The sequence below is a fragment of the Apteryx rowi genome, unplaced genomic scaffold (assembly GCF_003343035.1).
Source record: "Apteryx rowi isolate R43461 unplaced genomic scaffold, aptRow1 scaffold_4, whole genome shotgun sequence".
Taxonomy (NCBI): Eukaryota; Metazoa; Chordata; class Aves; order Apterygiformes; family Apterygidae; genus Apteryx; species Apteryx rowi.
This window is the reverse complement of record NW_020450529.1, coordinates 2305723-2327406: the sequence shown is the minus strand read 5'-3', so window position 1 is coordinate 2327406 and position 21684 is coordinate 2305723. Positions and strand designations below refer to the sequence as shown.

Here is a 21684-nt window from a genome sequence, read left to right as displayed (position 1 = left end):
GGAACTTCATTTTTTCAAGAGGATAAAGGCTTGTGATTACAAGCTCTTTTTGTCAATCAAGCCTGGAATAAAACGATGCTTAGTTTTCTAGCACAAGTATCTGATCTAGCAATGTCTAATCATACAGTGCTAATAAGAGTAGAAAACTCATCTCATTGGAAAGCAAGAATTTTGACTGAGGTCTTGAACAAAGTCTGTCTTGATTTTAATCTTAGTTATGCTGACTGTTCTTCCCATTGCCTTTTCTTATTAAGTTTTGTTGGATTGCTGATTAACTCATAGGTCCATGTCAACATCTTCCAGGTAATGGTAACAAATGGGATGTCTTCTGTTCAGTCTGTTTTCATGCAAGCTTTCAAACTTACTGAGCTATAACAGGTTTGTTTTTAAGTCTGAATAGCATCCCTCACATCTAACTGGGCTCATGGGAAAGGGACTAATGAACTGAAGTAGAAGATCCTGTGCATGTTACTTCATTTGATGGGAGTTTCTTGCATGTAAAATTAGCTACCTGGAGCTAACAGTCAAAGCAAAATGTCTTCTGTGCACAGAAGGTCTGAACATAGTATTACTGCTGTGTGCAATATCTGTTACCCTGACTGGTCTAATATCAGTCCTAATTACTTAAGTTAGCTGCAGTGCGAGCTTGGCCAGCAGTTGATTCCTCAAGGTGGCGTTCAAGCAATACTTAAGTTTCCACTTCTAAATGTAAATAGCAAAGAGCTACAGTGGCTACCTGTAATGTACATAGTGTAAGGAGCATGCTTGCATTACTTCACAAAGTAAGTAACTCCACTTGGGTTTTCACAGTTATTCTTGTACTGTGCTTCCTGAGGCCTTTAGCTATTCAAACACTGGCAGAAATGTAGACCTTTAAGTGAATGTTTGAATCCAGTGCTGAGGGTTACATTTTCTTCAGGTTTGAGTGCTTGATTAACTTGCCAACTACCTTCATTTTGAGATGGATTGGAAGTGTATAGTAAGTCTTGCCAGAGAAGTGAGGCTGTTCTCACTACCTTTCAGCCTTGGGCTGGAAAAATAACTGTTAGCTTTCATCTGGCATAGTTGAAGTCCAAGGTCAAGCCCTTTCTGTTCTAATAAAAGGGAGGGAGTTGTAAGATAGGCATTAACAATGTTGTCTGCTAAACTTGGATGCTATAGCAGTGCTCTGCTCCTAGAAATCTGAGCCCATCAAACCTCTCACTCATGGTTAATTGGCTTAGGCTCTGTAGTTGGCCTGAACAATAAAAGTGGACTGATTAAATTTCTAATTCTCTTAAAAAGTTGCTTTGGGGAATGCTTTGGAGGGGTGACTTCATGTATTTTAGTAGTAATATAATTTAAACTATTGTACTTAAAATCTACTAGCCATAGTCCTGAAACTCTCTTCTGATGTAGTGTAAGGCTTGACCATTAGCATATCTGTTAAGAAAACTGGGTCTTGTGGAAAAAAGGCAAATACTGAGCCAGAGAACTCTTGATCATGAATATGCATGTAAAGTTGAAGACATCAGTCTTATTTTTATGACCTTGTGGTATATTAGTCTTTTGTGGTGGTTGGATGATTTAAAATAGCCATCAGCTCTAAATACTCTTTGTCAGTTTTGTTCAGTTCTAAGTGATTGCTCTGTGTTGCTGATCACAGAGCAGCAAGTCCCTAGACTAGACTGGAAGAAATGTTTGTGCGTGCACCCACGGCATTGGGCTGTGTGAAAGTCCTTGAGAAGCATTAATGCCCTATCGGCTGATTTATGCAATGTTAGTGTGGGTGGTGGTTTATTTAAACGAAATTGCAGTGCAGCATAATTCTCACCATTGCTGCTGATGCAGCTAAGTGTCTTAGCAGTTGCACAGAGCAATCCTGCCTTACCACTTGGCAACGTGAAAAATGCACAAGTATGAAGCTGTACCATGAAATATGGAACTAATGAAATCTAGTTTCTTATAAATTTGTGGGTTTTTTTCTTTACATCCTTATGGAAACAGTCTTGAAAGACAGTCCTTTTTGGATGCTGACAGACATAAAACTGCATAATCTTCACTTTTTGGTGGAAGAAAGGAGGCCAAAGAAAATGCCTTAAACAATTTCTCTGGTTAAATTAAGATATATATGTCATGCAGAGATCTATAATAATTGAAGTATGACTTAGCTGGATTATCAAGTTCTCTTAACTCCTTTAACATTTAATTTTATAGCTACTTACTCTGGCTATGCAATGGGTGTGCTAGCATGTCATGGTTTGCTTTGTGCCTGTTCAATGAATGTAAAACTACTGTCTTCACTGGTAGCATGCCTCAACACTGCTCCCTGCTGCCTTGTCTTTGCACTGAACCATGCACTAAAGATAGCTTTATGAATACTAAGTAGTGGATATAATTCAGATTCTTTAAGCTGCCTTGCTAAGAGCTGTGTGTTTCAGATTAGATGAACAGCAAATCAATGAATAGTGTTAAAGGAGAAGTAATGTGTGAAAGCCTAAGACTGCTCCATGCTTTGGGACTTCTGTTCTAAAAATGTGAGTTTAGAATGACATATCTCGCTAAACTTTAAACCTAAAAGTAATATATTGCTTTAGAGCTACAGATGATGAAAGTTAAAGTATGCCTTGGTCACATCAGGGATTTCTTTTACATGTCACTTAAATGACAAAGAATGGCACTTAAAGGGGGTGCACACATACTCTTTTAGAGGGGAAGTAAAATATTTTGGTTTTATTTCCGACATGGTGGAAGGTGGGTAAGTAGATCTTTATGCCAGGATTAGTGCCTTTTAATTACAACTTTGCAGGTTTTATTCTGTTAAAGGTGACACCTATCATTGTGATCATTTTGAAGTACTTCAATAAAAGTGTTGTTGAAAAAATGTTCTTTCGCATATTCATCTATAGTAGCACAGCTGTTTTTATGTGTTGTTAGAAATATATACCAGGTCTTCATCCCCAAATTGTGGGAAACATTGTTACTCTCAAGCTAAGCCAAAAATAACTATGCTAAAATCTAATTCTATAGATCATCTGTAAGAGGAGCAAACAAGTTGACTCTTTCAAGCGCTCTTCTAGGAGTTAAGAGACTGTGTGGTACCACTTTTGTACAGGCAGGTATATACACTCAAGTAACAAATGTAGGAACTCTTTCCTGAATGACTTGGAAAATTTTACGTTTTAAGCACTATCATAAAATGGTGATCTAGAATATGTTTATGAATGAACCTAAGGCTAATTTTAAATTGTCCCTCCTAGACAATTGTCCCTCCCTTTAGCCTACAGCTCAGGTGAGTAGTTGGGAATCCTGCTGTTTGAATGATACATAGGCAGCTTTGTATATATAGTTCTGTTTTTATGTATTCTCTCTTTTTTTAAAAAAAAAAGAAAAAAGGTTGAACTGTAAGGCATGGCCGTCGGGGAAAAAAGTGCCGTTTGTTTGCCACATTGTAAATGGGTTTGTTCATTACCTTGAAATTCCATGTCTTTGTGAAAAAGTTGAAAGCTGTTGCGGGGTGGTTGCTGGGACATTATGTGCTCTGTGTTAGAAGAGCGGTTTCTGTGGAAACCGACAAACTAACTGCATAACTTCATCTTGACAGAGTGGCCATAAGCCTTGCACCCAGCGGGGGACATCTTTCTGGGTAGTAGTTCTGTGAAACTCTACCATTTCTGATTACGGCGCTTGTCAGCTTTTCTCACTTATGCTGCTTTCTAGAAACCCTAGCTGTCTTGGAGTTTGTTCTTCATTCACTTCCACAATCGCATAACATATTAGTTCGTGACATATTTGGCATTGTTGTAGTCACACTTGCTCTGTTTTTTCATCTTGCTATTCATGACTCTTTTAGTTGTGTAACTTGAATTCCCACGCTGATGATCCATCTCTCTCCTTGTCCTCGTGTTCCAAATTCTTTCCTCTTAGCTGCTGCCTACGCTGCTTTCTTTTACTTTTTTTCTCTGTAAGGCAAGGAAGAAAGCTTGTCCTGATGTTAGAACAAATCATTATCCCTGAGCTATATTCCTACCTTTGCCATAATTCACAGTGTGATGGGGGTCTTCCACTTTTCCTCTCCGCACCAGGAAAAATGGAGGGAAAAAAGATGTTTTGTATTTGAAAGCTTCGGTTAAAGAAGAGTGCTTTGTATTGAGTTATACTGTAGTATAATGATTTTTTTTGAACAACTTTTGTTTCTCAGTCTCAGGACTTCACCTTGTGACTAAGAGTTGCCCAGTTTCAAGCAGCAAAGCAGCTCTTTCTGTCAATTAGATGTGTACCACTTTTTGGTCTCACCTTTACTGTGTGCTGGGTATATTCATTAGGAGACAGACCTAACTTCTTGTGACAGCTAAAGCCAAGTTGCTTAGCCTCCACCCCAGCCATCTGAGAGGGGGCTGTTACACCAGTAAAAACTAATGCTAGAAAAGGGGCATCTGCAGCATGTGACTGCATAAAACCGTAGTAACTGGATGTTTCTTCCAGTGCCTTTAAAGCCTCCCAGGACCTTCACAGGCTGGCAGCGGGAAAGCATAATTTTAGTGACACGCTTGAAGAAAAAGCCCGTGTGACACTTTACCCTCTGCTTTGTCCAGAGATGTGAAATTCCTTTGAAGGCAGGCAGCTGCCATCAGTGACACTTTTTTTTTTTTCCTTTCTTAAAAAAAAAAAAAAAGTCAGTAAAAGTAACCAAGATTCCTCTCTGGAATTCCTGTTCAAATATAAGTGCTCTTTGGAAAGGGATTTGTATTGTAAAGTAAGCACTAGAGATTATCAGTCCTCATTCCTTTAGCGGCTAACTGACTTTGTACTCTTAAAATGCTGCTAGCCTTTTATTTTCCCTGTGGTAACTTCAGAGATTGCAGTGTCACAAGTGTTCCCATATCAGCCTTTAAGGAAAACCTCTTGCCCCGGGAGTGTTCTCCGGCGGCCGTTTCCTCAGGTAGACGTTAAGGAGCGGCCAACGCCCGTCGTGTCACAGCGTCAGCCGTTTTTATGCAACTTAAACGCCTCCCGGGATGGAGCACACCCCAAGGCCGGGGGGCCGAGGCAAGAGGCTCCTGGAGTTTTTGGGACAACCACCGTCCCTCGGTGAAGACCGGCCTCAGAGAGGCTTTCCTACAGGGGGCTGCTGCGTCACGGGGGCACCGTTTTGGTCTAAAACAGGCGCGTTTTCCTTGGAAGCTAACGCTGGCGAAAGGAGGGTAACCGCCCCGGGGCGGGAGGGGCGGGAATGGCCGTTAACGGCCGCCCCCGGCGCGCTGAGGTGGAGGCGGGCCCGGCCGTCAAGCCCCACCCCCGAGGGCCTCGGGGGGCGTGGCCTAGCCCCCTCGCCCCCGGCGTGCCACGACATCCCTGGGCGGTGCCGCCTCACCCAGGGGCCCTTTAAGGCTGGCGGCCTCGCTCCGCTTGACTGACGTCGCGCCGCGCCCAATGAGAGGCGCGAGGTCCCGCCCCCGGGCGGAGCCAGCCAATGGGAGGCGCGCCGCGCCGCCCGTGTTTCTCTTCCGCCGCCGCAGGAAGCGGAAGCGGAAGGGGGCGGCCGTGGGGGGAGCAGCCTCGGCGGGGCGTGGGGCCGCGGTCCCGGTGAACGATGGTCGCGGGCGGCGGCGGGCGACCATGCAATGGCGGTCGCTGGTGCTGGGGCTGCTGCTGCTGAGGCTGGGGCTGCACGCGGTGCTCTGGCTGGCGCCGGGGCTCTGCCTGCGCCCGCGCTTCCCCTTCCCCTTCGCCGCGCGCCGCCCGCCCTGCCTGGGGGCGCCCGGCGGCGGCGGCGGCGCCGCGCACTGGGGCTCGCTGCGCGGCGGCGGCGCGGGGGGCGGCGGAGCGGCGGCGGCGGCGGCGGGTGGGGGGGATGAGTACGAGGCGCGCTACAGCGGCGCCTTCCCGCCGCAGCTGCGGGCGCGGCTGCGCGACGCCGCCCGCCGCATGTTCGCCTTCGGCTACGACAGCTACATGCGGCACGCCTTCCCCCGCGACGAGCTCGACCCGCTGCACTGCCGCGGCCGCGGCCCCGACTGGCGCGACCCGTGAGTGACGCCGGGGGGCCGGGCCGGGGCTCCTCAGGGGTCCCCGGGGGGGGGGGTCGGGGCTCCTCAGGGCCCGGCCTCGCGTACTGTCGCTGCTGCTCCCCGTCCCGGGGGGTGAGAGGGCACCGAAGACACCAAACTGACGTGTTTTTGTCCTACCAGAGCGCAGAACTTGAGGTTTTTTGACAGCCAGGGTTAGGTAACGAATTCCCGAGGTTCCTCTGCTCGTTTTTAAATGTCTTTGAGTAACCTTACCTTTTTGGTGCACCTGAATGGTTATAAATTGAATTATGGTTGCAATCGAAGTGATTCCTTTTCTAGTAAATCTTTCCCCACTGTTCTAATAATTGAGCACAAAATGCCCGGCCAGCATGGGACGCGGGGCCCGGACCCGTGGCTCCGTGGGGGGCTGCCATGGGGTCGTGCACTGCCGCCCCTGCGACTCGGTCCCGCACTACGCAGTGTCCAGGAAAACGGCCTTCAACCAGAAACGTCCCCCAGCCAGGGTTACATAGACAGGATGCAAGCTTATATCCCCTCTCAGGCTGAATAAGGGTTTTGGTTCACTTCTGCTTCCTGGGCAACTCTTTATCAGTAAGGTGTTATAAAAAGCAGTTGTTGCCCTGGCCTTCCTTCTGTGTTTTGAGAGTATGGTGCTCGTTTTCAATTGTATATATCTGTACTAGAGAAGTAGGATCTGGAGATGTCTCTTGCAGCCCTAAATTAAGTTTGTCCCTTGCTTTCTGTTTCTGACTTGCCATGCTGAGCCATAGCTCGGCATGCAGGTTTCCTGAATCGCCCTTCGGAGGTGCGTTATTGGGTAGTTTTGTGTACTTTTTTTGCCCCGGGAGCCCAGCTACCCGGAGGTGCCTCTGTACCCGTGCTGAAAGCTGCGTACCTGAAACCTAGGGGAGCATGGTCTCTACCTTGTAGGGCCTCAGTTTTTCTTGTTAGCTTTTGGCCTTTCTGTGAGCTGAGAGATTTACATGGGAGGCTGAGGAGAACAAGGTGGGTGGGTTGCTTGCCTTTCACAGAGCTTGGCGGTTTTCTTGGAGGTCTGCTTGTCATAATACCGAACATCTAACTGTTGTTTTTCTTCCAGTTCAAATCTGAATATCAATGATGTCCTAGGAAACTACTCACTAACTCTGATTGACGCACTGGATACCCTAGCGGTGAGTTGTCAAGATATATACGTATATATTTTATTCCTATGTTTGTATTGGGAGATGATGCAAGTTGTCCCAGAGAGAAATTATCAATTAATAGGAAGGAGGTTTATAGCGTCACAGAGAAGAGAGGTAACGGGCTAGCTATCAGTTACAGGGAAAGCTGAAGTGATATAACAGAATCTCTAAAATCTTGTCCAGCCTTTAGGTATTTACTAAACCTTAAGTAATCCTCAAAATCAGTAGTTCTGCAAAGAAGTCTTTATTTAATCTGTTTAGCTGTAATAACTTCTGCTGCATGATAAGGGTTCAGAATTTCTGCGTAGCCCTCTTAAGCTAAATTTAATCAGGATCTTCAGGAAGGAAGTTCAGAAGGGTAGTGTAGGAAGCTGAAAAGAACAAACTGAATTTTGCAAATTGATTTAAAGGTACACTAATGTATCTAGGATGTATTATCAAAGCATAATTCTTATGCTAATTAAAATTTAAAGGCCAGTGTCTTAACAGGATACAGTCATGAATGTCTGAAAGGATCAAGTCAGTTAATTGGGTGAGAGGTTTTGAGAGAGATGAGAAACTCCAGACGCCCTTGAGAATGTATGGTTCTTTTGTTTGTTCTGTTAGTGCAATTCTTAATACCGGCCATGAGGCTAGGGAAATGGAAGTCTGTCACAGTTGATCTGTTGGTTTATTCCCAGCCCAGGTGTGTGAAACTGAGAATCAAAACTTTATAGCACAAAGCTTTTTTCAAAAAGGCTTATAAAATTGCAGCTCCAAATTGCAGGACATTTGAATCGAGGCAGTAGTATGGTTGTGACATTTGATCTCAACAGTAGGCAGGATGTTAGAACAGACTTTGAAGGAAGGAGACAGAGGGGAAAATGGGGATACAATATAGCATTAACTTACTTAATGCCTTCCTAAAGATGGGTCTTGCTAAGTTGATCTGTCCTGGTATTGAACAGTTCTGATATTGAACTTAGACCACAGTAGATCTGATATCTTGAAGCAGCTCCGTATTTAAAAACAAAAAACTCTACTCATAGAGCTGAAGAACGGAGAGTGTATAGAAACTGTAGAATTGATGAGAAACTGGCTTGAGGGGAAATGGCAACAGAAGGTATTGAACGGGAGGGAGTTACTCCATGGTGTTTCGCAAGGACCTGCCACAGGACTAAACAGCCACAGGCTGTTTAGTTTTTGTGTGCTAAGGTTATGAATACCAAGGGTGCTGATGAAACTTTCTTATGCATGGGGTAGAGTTGCTGACAGCAATAGAGATCAACTCTTAACATGAAGAGATGGCAAGATGACCTTGTGAAGAGTAATTAAAAATTGTCATGAAGTTCTGCAGTGTGAAGTGAAAGGGACTAATATCTTCTAAGGTTAACTCATTCACTCCTGAGAAAAAGGAGGAGCTGGGTATACTTCAGCTTACTGCTGGATGACAAACCAGCAGTGGGATGCAAGAGTGGGAAAGGGTAAGAGCACTTAGGGATGTATCAGGAGAGATTTCCAGAAGAGATGAAGTTCCAGTGATGATCTACAATGCTCAGATGAGCTCTCCTGTGGAATACTCATGTTATTCTGGTTGCTGGTGCTCAGGAAGGATGGATGTGAACTGGAATTTGCAGGAAGTACTGAGATGATAGAAGGAGAGCCCGTGTTATTCAAGAAGACTTTAAGGGCTGAGGTTGTTTTGCCTGGCTGAGAGGGCCTGACTGACATGCAAGTTTGTATGAAAAGTGGTGAAGGGAAGAGGGGGGAAAAAGCTGTTACAGTTGTAAAGCTGCTTCTCATCTGCTAAAATAGACTATCGTACGCATTTCTGATAAGTCTTGAAAATAATATGATCCTAACTCAGTTTTATAGTGTATTTTTAGTATAGTATCATAGAAAAGACCCCCTTCCTTCAACTCTTTATTCGTATTTAGAAACCCCCTTAAGTTCTATCAGTCTCATTTTTGCAGCCAGGTCTGATTATTGACCTTCTAGAGCATGGTCAGTGCCTGTCTATGCACAGTATCTGTAGTCCATTTCTCTTTTAGGGAGGGGCAGTGTGTACAAGGATTATATATATTCTTCAAATTATAGAATACTTCCCATTGCTGAAGTGGAATTGCAACTCTGTGGTGAAAAGCCGCAGCTGTTTAACTGAACATGGCAGCAACGTACAGAACTTAAAGCAGGAAGTGAGAAAACAGTACTTCTAACAGAAACAGCAATTGGGGATCTGAGCTCTTTGGCTGACTGCATGTTGGTAAAGCAGCTGCCATCGTCTCCAGGCAGGGAGAAAGCCTGTTTTGCTCTTCCTTCCTCTCAGATCAAGCATGTGACTGCTCTCCTGCTAAATCTGGGTATTGGGAAGAACAGGTAGGCTCCATGTATGCTCAGCCTTGCAATAAACTTACGCGATCAGGCATCTGTGTTTTCCTTCCTCATTCCCTCTTCCTTGAAACTGGAGCTAAATTTACTTCTCTCTGGATGTAGTTGAAATCATTCAGTAGGGAAATATCCAAACAAAACTGGTGTGAGGAAACTCCTGAATGTGGCATGCAGTGTCGAAACAAAAGCCCAAAGGATCAGACTCTCCTGGTCAAATAAATGTCAAATGAGGCTGCATTGTTCTTTGTCTTGTTATTTTTATTTTTTATTTTTAAGCAGAACTTAACTGTTGAATTCTGTGTATAGCAAAGCAGTTAACAAAACGCTCAACATACAAAATCTTAAGAGGTTTTAGACTCTTGCTCAAAGAGATCACCCATGATGCTGATTTTGGGGGCGGGGGAGTACATGAATGCATAGGTTAGTACAAAGGACAAAAATGCATCTTTGTGGGTTTCCCTTTTTTGGTGTACTTTTACATATCAGTAAAATAGGTAACCTGGAAAGGCTGTTAGCAGGAACTTGAAATACTCTGTTCTGTAGCTAGCTAATATGACTGGTTTAAGATGTGAACTTACTGTGCTTTTTCTTCCCCCTTCTGAAGCAATAATTAGACAATAGTTTTTTTTCTTATGTAAAAGGTAATGGGAAATTCCTCAGAATTCCAGAAAGCAGTGAAATTGGTGATTGACACTGTTTCATTTGACAAAGACTCAACAGTCCAAGTTTTTGAGGCAACAATCAGGTATGTAGCCATAAGTTTGTCTCTAAAACAGTAACAAGGTTAAATGTCTTAACCTTCTTTGGCTGGTAGACCTTTAGTTTTTGTTGTTACTCTTGCAATGGAGGCTCAGATTTGCATATAACAAACAACCTTGCTGACAGGTTTTCCCTGTTTTGGTTATTTTTCGTGGACCTTCTGCCTACTCTCAGTTTCTAAACTTTTTATGGGGAAAATCATTGTAGATGGAAAAACAAAGGGCCTGTCTCCCTTGGAGATCAGTTTAAGGTACTCTGTTTTTAAATGGTGGTATTTTCTGAATCACTGGTTAAAATGGTTTATTCAACTGCTGCTTAACTCTAGTATTTGTAGGCTTTCTTTTGGGGGAACATTAGGTTTATATAACAACTTTATTGCCATTTGCAGCAGCGAAAAAGGTGGGGAAAGATTGTCTTTACTCATAAATATGCTTGGTATGTTGTAAGGAACTCTTGGGTTAGGGTAAATCCGGCAGAACAGGATCTAGGGATTACTGTGAATGGCAGATGAACGTCACGTCTAGACTTTTTCACTAGTGATGGAGAAAACAGCAGATCTGTTTGTGGTGAATAAATAAAAATATAGCTTGTAAGACTTGCAAAGTAATATTTCTATTAAACATGGCATTGGTAAGGGTTTAGCTGAAGAACCAGGTTCAGATCATATTTAAAAACTGAGGATCTCTTCCTTTTCTAATAGGGTTTTGGGAAGCCTGCTTTCTGCCCACATAATAATTACAGACACCAAACAGCCTTTTGGTGATATGACCATTAAGGATTATGATAATGAACTGTTGCATATGGCTCATGACCTGGCAGTGAGACTGCTTCCAGCTTTTGAGAACACCAAAACTGGAATTCCTTATCCTCGAGTAAGTGAGCACCATGTACATCAATGCAGTGGGAGCAGAATCTAAAACTGGTTATTTGACTGTTCTGCAACTCTAGTTCTGTGCTCTGTGTGTATTTTTATATGCGGACTTCAGGGCTGGGAACCTGCACTAAGTTACCTTGAAATGGGGTGGGGGAAACTGCACTAAGTTATGTTGAAATGGACAGTACATCAGTCGCTTACCATGTCTAGCGAATCTTTTCTTTAAGCTGCTCTTTCTTTAAGCTGCTCTTTCACTTTGTATGTATTGCTTTGTGTGGTTAATAGTCATCTATTTTCATGCGGTTTGGCTAGAACATGTCCTTCTCTCCTCCCCCCTCTCCCCCCTTTTTTATATCAAATGGTAGCAAACAATGCTGTCATTAAGAAGGTTAACAAGAAACATCATAAAAGCGAATAACATTTAGAAAGTTACTTATTATTTAGAAATAAAACTAGTCTAAAATATTTGTCATACTGCATCGGCTTGGGATTTGTCATTTCCTTGAATACAGTGTTGCATCCTCTGTTTTTAAACAGATGCTATCAAGAAGAAGGACTTAAGTTCTAGTGAAAGAACTCTCAGTGGAGAAGTACTTAGCACTTGTCTGACTACTTTTGCTTTCTGGGAACAGTTGCACTATTTTTTTTTTTTTCCTCCAGATCTGTCAGGCTGTAGAAACGCAAACTTTCACTTTTGTTCTGAGTATGATAAAGCAATTGAGGGTGGTAAAACTTCTCTTCAGTAGAAAGTCTTGATTTCAAGAGAACTAAACCAGAGGAAGAAGTACTTGCATCACCCCTGGAAGAAACTGAATGTTTAGTAGAAATGAGGAAAAAGTGGATTGAAATTTGGAAGGGTTAACAAGTATAAAGGTAGCAAATTTGGGATTTCCCACCTTTGGCATGACGATATAAATTTAGAAGATGAATTTCAGGAATTCTTTCAGGAGAGCTTTTTGACTAAGCAGCTTTCTAACTATGTATAGATAGCACACTATGCATTGTAAACACTAATAAAAAGGCTTTATAAAAAAAATAAGACTGCAGATTAGAACAAAACTGTATGAGGTTATTTACAAGCATCTTGCATTCTTGTGATTAACACTTACTTTACCTGCTTCGTAGGTCAATCTGAAGAAGGGAGTACCTCCGAACAGCAATAATGAGACTTGTACTGCAGGAGCTGGCTCCTTATTAGTGGAGTTTGGTATTCTCAGTAGACTGCTTGGCGATTCCACGTTTGAATGGGTGGCCAGGCGAGCTGTCAAAGCGCTCTGGAATCTCAGGAGCAATAACACTGGACTGCTAGGTAATCTCTGTATGCTCAAGATCTCTCTAGCAAGGTCTTTGGTCTCGGGTGATGCTGTATTGACTAGCTCAATGTTTTAAGTTACCTCAGTCTCGCGTAGCGGGATGCTGTCGTTCTACAGGTTTCTTTCACGTGTCATACACTGCACTGATCTGCTTCCTCTCTAACCATTAAGTAGTGCTCTCCTTCTGTATTTGTGCCTTCTGTTAACCAAGTGGCATTTTGTAATGTTGTAAGGAAAATGGAATATCTTAATGGCTACTTTGGGCACAGGTTTTCAAAGATAACTTTCTCATGAACCTGGGACATGAGTTTGGAGTTGTTGCATGTATATCCCTATTAATATAGCTTAGATTATGAATAAATGTACTTAAAACAACTGCATGTGTGTACTATTTCCTTGGTAAGTACTCTGTACTGTATTTTGATAGTACTTTGTTCTTCCCTCCTTAAGACTTCTTGAAGATGTAGTGTTTTTTAAGTTCTAGTTCTTGATGTATTTTCTCTGAAATACTTGGCAATGTTAGACTAAACTCCTGTCTTTGTCTTCTCTGAAAGGAAATGTTGTGAATATTCAAACTGGCCATTGGGTTGGAAAGCAGAGTGGCTTGGGCGCAGGGTCAGATTCATTCTATGAATACCTTCTGAAGTCTTACATCCTCTTTGGAGAAAGGGAAGACTTGGAGATGTTCAATGATGCTTATCGGAGCATTCAGAACCACTTAAGAAGAGGGTATGTTATTTCATATGAGTATTAATTTCTTAAACGTGCAAATACTTCAGCCAGAGATGACAGATTTATATGGCCTTTGTACCATCCTTTCAAAAATCTGTGCTCTTTTTTCTTAAAAAATATATATTCATGGTAGTCACTGTGGAAAGAAAATTTTAACATTCCCTTCACTCCTCAGTCAACTGATCGGTATAGCATTACTGTTGCAAAGAAGTTAAATTGATTACCCTCCAAAGTAGTAAATGACATAAGGCCACAGACATGTAAAGAAAATGTATTGAATTAGCCACTGTAGTACTTCTTAAGGCCTGATCTTATCTAGTGTGAGTTTTTGGTAGGACTTCGGCTGATACAGCTTAAGGATGTGATGCACCTACCTTTAAGAATGAATTTTTCTGAGCGCTGGACTGACTTTCTCCTCAAAATGGCTTTCAGTGTCGCACTGACAAAACTTTCTCTTTGCTAGTGGTGGTGTTGTAAAATGGAACATGCATTGTGTTCTTCTAAAATAGTGAATATTTACATATGCTTATTGTTACTCGGCAGCCGAGAAGCTTGTAACGAAGGTGAAGGTGACCCTCCTTTGTATGTTAATGTAAACATGTTCACTGGACAGCTGATGAACACGTGGATTGACTCTCTGCAAGCCTTTTTTCCTGGACTGCAGGTAAAAAAACCTTTCATTCTTTTCAAGACTGAGTGACACAATAGAGGGGCGTTGGAGAGGCTTATTCTAATTCTAGGCCTGTAAGAATCTGAGCGTCTCTTCTGAGATGAGCTTTAACCCACTGGTTTACATCTGGGTGTTCTGACAAGGTTCGTGGGGCAGTTCAGCTTCTGCATCAGTATAACAGTGTTGGGAGGCTTGGCCTGCTTTCTGCTAGATTTGAGACGGTTTTTAAACTTCATACTTTCTCGGTGCTCTGCATCTATCATGCTGTGAGACATAAGCTCCACTAATGCTTTTGGTGTGAAGGGATTATATATTAACTTTGTTTTTTAATGGTCTTTCCTTATGAGGGGAGTATTTGATTGTAAAGTGTGTTACCATACGGTGTGGAGAGCAATTTGCTGGCCCGGAGTGTTAAACATGCATGTTTATGGCTGCTGTTATGCCTAGGTGTTGATAGGAGATGTGGAAGATGCTATTTGTCTCCATGCTTTTTATTATGCCATATGGAAACGATACGGAGCTCTCCCAGAAAGATACAACTGGCAATTGCAAGCACCGGATGTTCCCTTTTATCCACTGAGGCCAGAGTTAGTGGAATCCACATATCTTCTTTATCAGGTACTTGACTTGTCTGCCCTAACAGCTCAAATGCTTTGGAAAAATGTTTTTGTTCAGAAAGTTGCTTTTTCCACCCCTAGCCCTTGCCATGTACTTCGTCGGCAATAGACTGTTAAAACTTAGTAGCTCTGTATCTGAATGTGCTTGTACAGAGGTTTCTGTCTGGGGAGTTGATTGCTATGTAATGTAGTTGGTACCTTGTTTGCCCTAAAAATAGGCTTGTAAGACATGCAAAAATGATACTAAATGACCTTTTGAAAAAATACGTGACAGACTTTTACAAAGTAGAGTTCTGATTTCTTAGTGGATATTTTTGAAGTATATCTAACTGCTTCCCTTGCAGTATTGTCCAGGCACAGTCTATAACCAGCAGCAAGTACAGTAGATTAAAATAACTTCTTCTGGCTGCAAGAAAACTATCAAAGAACTTGAGTTTACTACAGGTTTTATTAGGCTCTTGCACTAGGGCAAATGTGGCAAGCTTGCACAGAGTAATCAAAGGCGTGCTTCTGCACAGGTAAGTTTACCATAGCGCACAAGAATGTGTGACACTAGTAGGCCTTTATTGTAAAAGTGTTATTTCTACAAGATTTCCAGAATGCTGACTCTACCTTTTGTCCCTTTTGTCCTTCTCTATCCAGGCCACAAAGAACCCATTTTACCTTCACGTAGGAATGGATATCCTACAGAGCCTGGAAAAATACACGAAAGCAAAGTCAGTCTTCAGTGTTCTTTCTCTTCTCTCACTGATGTATATGCATATTTTATTATATAAATGTGCATATTTATATAATAAAATATGCACATTTGATTTAATAAATATATAGAATCCAATCTGCCAAATATAGGTAAACAAACAAAAAAACCCTAGCCACTCCCTCTCCCCTAAAAGCCACAGGGGTTGACTTATTTGTTGAACAGCTATTTCTTTCTCATTTGAAAATGAAATTGTAGTCCAGTGACAAGTTTATATCTTCAGAATTTTATAACTCTACCTTTTAAAATGTGTTATTGATGATGTCTTGCCCAAAGGTGGCAAAATTACACCTTTTTTCAGTGCCTCCTGCAAGAATAATTCTAACCTCTTGGACCCATGGTGTTTAACTGGACTGGGGGTTGGTCTCTGAGCTAGGCTTTGCATATTAACTTTCTTCTCAAGGCAGTAACTGTGAATCATAATTTTAATACTGAGCATCTGAACTTCTTGCAAGGCGCAGAGGGAGGACAATGGATTTTTATTCAACTGTTGATATTTACTGCTTTCATGGTCATGTCTATAGGAATCATATGGCTGTATAAAACAGTGCCATTTTGCAGTTAAGTGGGATTCAGACCGCTGCGTGGAGGGTGGTCTGAAAGAACCAAAACTGCACTGTGTGACAACTTTGCGGTTTCCTCGTTTGGGAGGAGGAGGAGTAAGTAGCTAGAAAGGAAACTTTTGCAGGCAGGCCAGCATTTCAAACCTGGATCTCTTGTGTGCTCAATATGGGGAAATTACCTGTTTCGTTCAAGGTGACCTGATAATTTGTCTTCTCTTGAAAGACATTTTTAGTAAATCAGCACAATAGAATAGATAAGCCGCTGTCCTTCTGTCTGCACAGTGTCAATGATCTGTCTCATCAGGATACCAAAAATCAATGATCAGTGCTTCTTTGTTTAAAAAAAAAAAAGAAAAGTTTCATTTTAACTTCATCCCTAGTGACTGACGGAATGGTCTGAATTTAGGAAATGCTTAGAGATCAAAATGTATGGGTAGTAAATCCAAAGTAATCTTAAATCTTTCAGGTGTGGCTATGCTACATTACATCATGTTGTAGAGAAGACAAAAGAAGATCGAATGGAGAGTTTTTTTCTCAGTGAAACATGTAAATATTTGTACCTGGTATGTATATGTTCTTCATTTTAAAGGCATCCTCTTGTGAGCACCGTACGCAAATGCGACCTAGTGAGCAGGCAGGACGCTATTAGGAACTGCGCTAAGCTGCAGGCAAGAGAGGCGTTAGGTATCGGAGCTTACGGAGAGTGCGCTCTGCCTCTTTCTTGACGCCCCTCTGCAACCTTGGGGGTGCAGGCAGGAGCCTGGTTTTCTGAACCCGGGCTGGAGAGCCGGCAGCCGCCCCAGGCGGGAGCTGGGAGGAGGGAGCGGGGCGGAAGGCAGCTGCTGCTCGGCTTCGAGCTAAATTGCTGCGTGTAGCCATTTTGTCCACCTAGCAGCGGCCTTTGATTTCTCCTCATCAGGCTTTGGCAGTCACAGGAGGAAGGATTTGAGCCAACACTGCTTAAACTACTGTTCTCAATCTCCTTTAGTTTAAAAAAAAAAAACACCACCACCACCAACAAAAAAACTTGGACCAAATGGAAGCAGTGGATGCCAGCCTAGAAATGCCTGCGTAGTGCAGCTTGGAAAACTAAGGACAGTTTAAGTTGTGCGAGAAATATTTCTCTTGCTCTCTACTTCTAACTGCCAAAATAAATCCCTTGCATTAAAACTGCTTATTTCCATTTGCTTGAACAGTAGCTACCCATTTAGTGCTAAAAAGTGTGCTTTTTATGTGATCCTTCAAATGCATAAGCGTATGGGTTTTTTTGTGTGTGTGTGTGTGTGTTTTGGTTTTTTTTTATTTTACCTTTTTGATGATGGAACATGGAAGTGTGGCATGTATACTTGAGCTGTCTCTCTCCTGTTTCCCTTGTTTAGTTGTTTGACGAAGAGAATCCAGTGCACAAATCTGGAAATAAATATATGTTTACTACTGAGGGACATATTGTGTCTGTGGATAAACGTTTTCGTGACTCACTGTGGCAAGATACCCTCCCTGGAGAAGAGGACAGCACAGAAAAAATCAAATCAAATGATTTGAAGGCAGTCAACTTCAGTTCAAATGTAAGGAATATACAGACTTTTCCTGATTGTGTTAGTGGAGAAGGAATAGATGTTGAACTGGATTAGGCAGTGGAAAAAGAGCCATTTGGAAGTGGTACTTTAGGGCTCTGCAGTGTTTCCTTTCTAAACACTACATATGAAGCTCCCCTGTGAAAAAAACTTTCAGTGGTTGGAACGAATAATATGAGAGCAATTTAGTTGAAGGTGCAATCTGTCCTCTCCTGAGTATTTTGGAGCGATTTGTTTCTTTTGTTAGGTTATTTCCAGTCACTTTTCCCTTCTCCTTTTCTTTTGTTTAAAGTCTTCCAGTGTTGCTGTGATGGGGAAGGAGAAGAGCAAAGAGTGATTTTAAATAAGGCTTCTCTCCCCCGCTCCACCCCAGTGGTTCTAAGGCATATAAAGGTGACCTATTTTAGCTAGGAATCAGTTGAGTACAGAGCTACAGGTACAGTGCCTATCACCAGCCAAAACTTCAGCTTTTTTCTTTTTTTTTTAATTTCTGCTGGTTACTTCTAGCAGGGTTTCTTCCCTTCTCCCCTCATCCCTCCTCCCCACCCCCCAGCCCAATCCTGCAGAAAAAGTGCTTTATTAAAAAAAAAAAAAAAAAAAAGTTGTCACAGTGAAGGAGGTCTGTTGAATAGCAAGCTGCAGTAGTCTGGCTTGTATTTGGAGACTTGCAGCATGCACGAAGGAAACACTTTGTGTTCATTTATGTTGTCTGTGTGCTGTATGTAAGTAGGCCAACAGTGAGGGAGAGTCAGGACCAAAAGTGCTATTGGGTATGATTTTCTGTACTGGGAGGAAAATCTATGGTCCCTGGTGCTGAATAGGTTAAAGAGGGTACAGGATTGACTATTTGCAAATTCGAGTTCTTAAAATATGATGATTTTCTTAACAGTGTAACAGAGTCCCAGATGAGAGGAGATATTTGCTGCCGTTGAAGAGTAACTACATGAGACAGATTGATCGAATGGTGGGCTTGATCTGAATGGCTCTTCAGAGTAATCTTTATTCCACGTCAGGAGGAGCCCAGGATTTGGCTCCAGACCTTCTTGTCCTCTGCAGCTACACACCTGCCTGTGCTGAGTCACTTGAGTATCCCCCATGCTTACTAGTTTTCAATTATGGACCTGAAGGGACATCTTGTTCTCTTAGAGTTCTGTGTTCTGAACTATGGTAACTCCACATGCCACCTGTATAGAGTTCTCTTGTTATAAGACTTCCTATGAAAAATGTTATTGCAAATGAAGGCTGGATATACTTTTCAAAAAAAGAAAATTGGCATGTGCCATTTAGCTACCTCTTTGTAGCTGCATTGCAGATGTCCCTTTGGAAAAGGGTCTGGTATTTAATTTGAAATGATCTTGGGATTGGGGAAGGAATGGGAAAGTGCAATTTCTAACACCAAGTTTAATCATTGACTAGCAATACGCAATCTTAAGTACTACTCAGGTAGGAACCCGCTGGTAGTGGGTTTTGGCTGAAGCAAAAATGCTTTGTCTAGAATAGTATCTTGAAAAGATAACTTCTTACATGACCAGGTGTTATCAATATAGTCATGAGATCCCTTGTATACACAGTTGTATAAAACTGCGCAGTCACAAGAGCTTGTAGCTACAGAAACCGGTAATAAATCAGGTGCCTTTTTTGTAAGGGGAGGGGAGGGAGAAGGGGAATGTACAAAGCCATTCAGCTCTCTAAGCCGCTACCGTGGTACAGCTTAGCTGAGCAGGTATTCCAAAAGTTGCTTTGATTGTCATGTATCTAGTGCCTCATCAGGAGAGATGCTGCTAAAGTAAAGAACTATCTGACAGTATATGAAGAACAAGCTGTTCCTCATTCCTAATAGCATTAATAAGTTAGTGCCTTAAGTTTGTCTTCAGCAGCAGGAAAACCTGAGCTTTCTTGGGGGAGGGATAAATTATTTTTGATCAGTTGGTTGCAAAATTCAGTGCATCTGAAAGTAACTTGAGAGGCTTTTCTTTCTTTTTTCTTTTCTTTTTTTTTTTTAATACTGGAAGAGTACTGACCGTTCCGCCCATCCCAAAGAATACTTCAGGGCTGGATTTGTTCTCCAAGTCAGTGCCGTTAAAGTGGCTGTCTCTGCATCCTTCTGGGGCAGGAATTAATAGGGCTGGGGCTGCAGCATGCTGACTTCCTCCTGTTGCAAGGTGCAGTTTTGTGTACGCCATTGTAACAGGGTCGTGCCTGCAGTTGCTAGTAATGCCGACTGCAGTGCTATATTGTACCTGTAAACTGTGCCTTTTGGTTCCAGTGAAGGATGATGGAAAACTACTGTTTCTCTAGCCTACCATCTCCAAGTGCAGCTTAGATACATCTGAGGAATAATTGTGTGTGAACCTGCAGGAAGAAAGCAGTCGAATTCAGGCTGGGTTATTGTGAGGGATGAAAACAAACTGAGGCCAAACCAACTTATTGTAAGGATAACTTTTTTTTTTTTTTCCAGTTGGTCCCTGTTGCTTACGTAGTTATTTTATTGTTATTTTTACTGTTGACTACAGTTGAAGTTGTTGAACACTATCGTTGTGTTCGTTATTTTTAAATTAAGGCTCAAATATGGGGGCAAACGTGATCTGCTGTATTGTCACCTTCTTATGGTAAAATTCGTAGGCAATATGTTGCAACTCAGAACACTTCTAATAATTATGAAGTTAGTGCTGAATCTTTTAGTGTACAGATGCATCTCAGGGACCTCACTATAGAACCTTCTATTGTAGCTGAGTATTGTATTCGGGCAAAAAAAAATCCTGTCTTCCTAGTCTTAATGAGTATTTGTTAGGGGGCTTGGGGAGGGGGGTAGGGGGAGGTAAGATTTTAAGATTTCTCAAAACGTTGTGATGGGATCAGTTGCCTCGATAGCCGAGGGCACATCCCCTTTGGAAATGGTTTCGCAAAGCTATTGCTAGAATGTCTTACAATGATTCGGTTGCCTGTTTCAAAGCAAAATATAAATTCAGAGTGTTGTGATCCAAAGAGGCACTGGGAGGGGTGCGAGGTACAGTTCCTGAGCCAGTAAACTTTAACGGGGCATGCCAGTGCACTTCAGCCCACAAACGCGTAAAGAAACCGGAGCGCGGAAGGATGCGCGAGGGAGTGCATCTGCCTGGCAAGGGAGGCAGGAGGCAAAACTGTCGGGGCATTTTGAAATGCTGCTACTGGGCCAGATCTCTTGCTAGTCATAACTTGGAAGCGAGAAGTGCTTGGTAATGTGAAGCAAAACACACAGCGTTCCGGGACTCGCTGATTAAAACCGCAGCGCAGTGGGTGCCAACACAAGCATTGCCCTAGGTGTGCTCGTGGCTGCGCCTGGTAATGATTTTTCCCCAGCTCGCAGTTTAGCTCTCTTTGAATGTGCATTATATATCTTGCAATTGCCTCTCAGTGTTTTGTGCCTTGCAAAAAACCTGAGCCCTGGTAAGGGCTCCAGCTAAGTGTTATGCACAGAAATCTGTTGCAGAATTTTCCTCAGAGGATTACACAAACATTATGAAGTTGCAGCTGCTTTAGCTTGCTTTTCACTTCTTGTGTATTGCCAGGCCTAGAGTTCGAGGTGGCTGTAGAACAGGAACAGTACAGACGCGTATTACAGCCTTTCAGCCCTTGGTGACTCGGGCCATTAGTTGCAGTGCCAAATAGTATGTGATCAGCTTCTCATTACGAACAGTATTGAAACCTGTGTTGCCAAGGTGATCTGACAGCCGTCTTTCCACAGGAACGATTTTTGTCTGCTAGGACACTGGTACTGGCTAAGCGGTGAAAGGTTTGTGTCCTGTAAGGAGCCAACTTCTCTTCCTCTTTGTTTTAGAAATACTTTGATATATTTTACTCTGTAAACACAGGGCACATGTTATGCAATAAAATGGAAACCTTTTAAAAAAAAAATCAGTGATATCAAAGTGAAGTTGAAAACATTGCTGGAATAACTTGCTGAAACACTTTTGTATTTCTTAGTATAATGTGCAATATCATTTTCCTAACTAAAAATGCAATATATGCTTAATTGTTGTTTTTAAACAAAGTATTTAATTGGGGATGGGAAACTTGGAAAAGGACCAAATGCTCTTTCATGAAATGTCCTAAATTTTCAAAATTCAAAGCTTAAATTTTACAAATTTACATTAAAAACAGTATATTTGACCACTCGTATCTGTGTTTTTACTTACAGTTTTGTAAGGACATCGTGAAGGTTGGAGGTGATTTCTTTCCAAACATATGGAAAAGAAATTGGAGTGTGTATCCTGGATCTTTGCC

At 42.3% G+C, this 21684-nt stretch overlaps 1 protein-coding gene across 1 annotated transcript; it reads left to right on the top strand.

Moving 5' to 3' along the window:
* Nucleotides 1–5538: 5538 nt before the first annotated feature.
* On the top strand, nucleotides 5539–21570 carry EDEM1 (ER degradation enhancing alpha-mannosidase like protein 1). The gene is made up of 12 exons (XM_026074921.1): nucleotides 5539–6008; nucleotides 7111–7183; nucleotides 10204–10307; nucleotides 11022–11193; nucleotides 12321–12504; nucleotides 13063–13237; nucleotides 13784–13904; nucleotides 14358–14528; nucleotides 15170–15243; nucleotides 16314–16410; nucleotides 17227–17412; nucleotides 18311–21570. Exons 1-12 carry the CDS (start codon nucleotides 5599–5601, stop codon nucleotides 18398–18400), a joined length of 1857 nt encoding a protein of 618 aa, XP_025930706.1. The 5' UTR covers nucleotides 5539–5598; the 3' UTR covers nucleotides 18401–21570.
* The last annotated feature ends 114 nt before the right edge of the window (nucleotides 21571–21684 follow it).

Coding starts and splice junctions, on each gene's coding strand:
- EDEM1 (XM_026074921.1), top strand. CDS start 5,599: ATGCAATGGCGGTCGCTGGTGCTGGGGCTGCTGCTGCTGAGGCTGGGG. Junction 12,505..13,062: donor CAATAACACTGGACTGCTAG/GTAATCTCTGTA, acceptor CTTCTCTGAAAG/GAAATGTTGTGAATATTCAA. Junction 15,244..16,313: donor GAAAAATACACGAAAGCAAA/GTCAGTCTTCAG, acceptor TAAATCTTTCAG/GTGTGGCTATGCTACATTAC.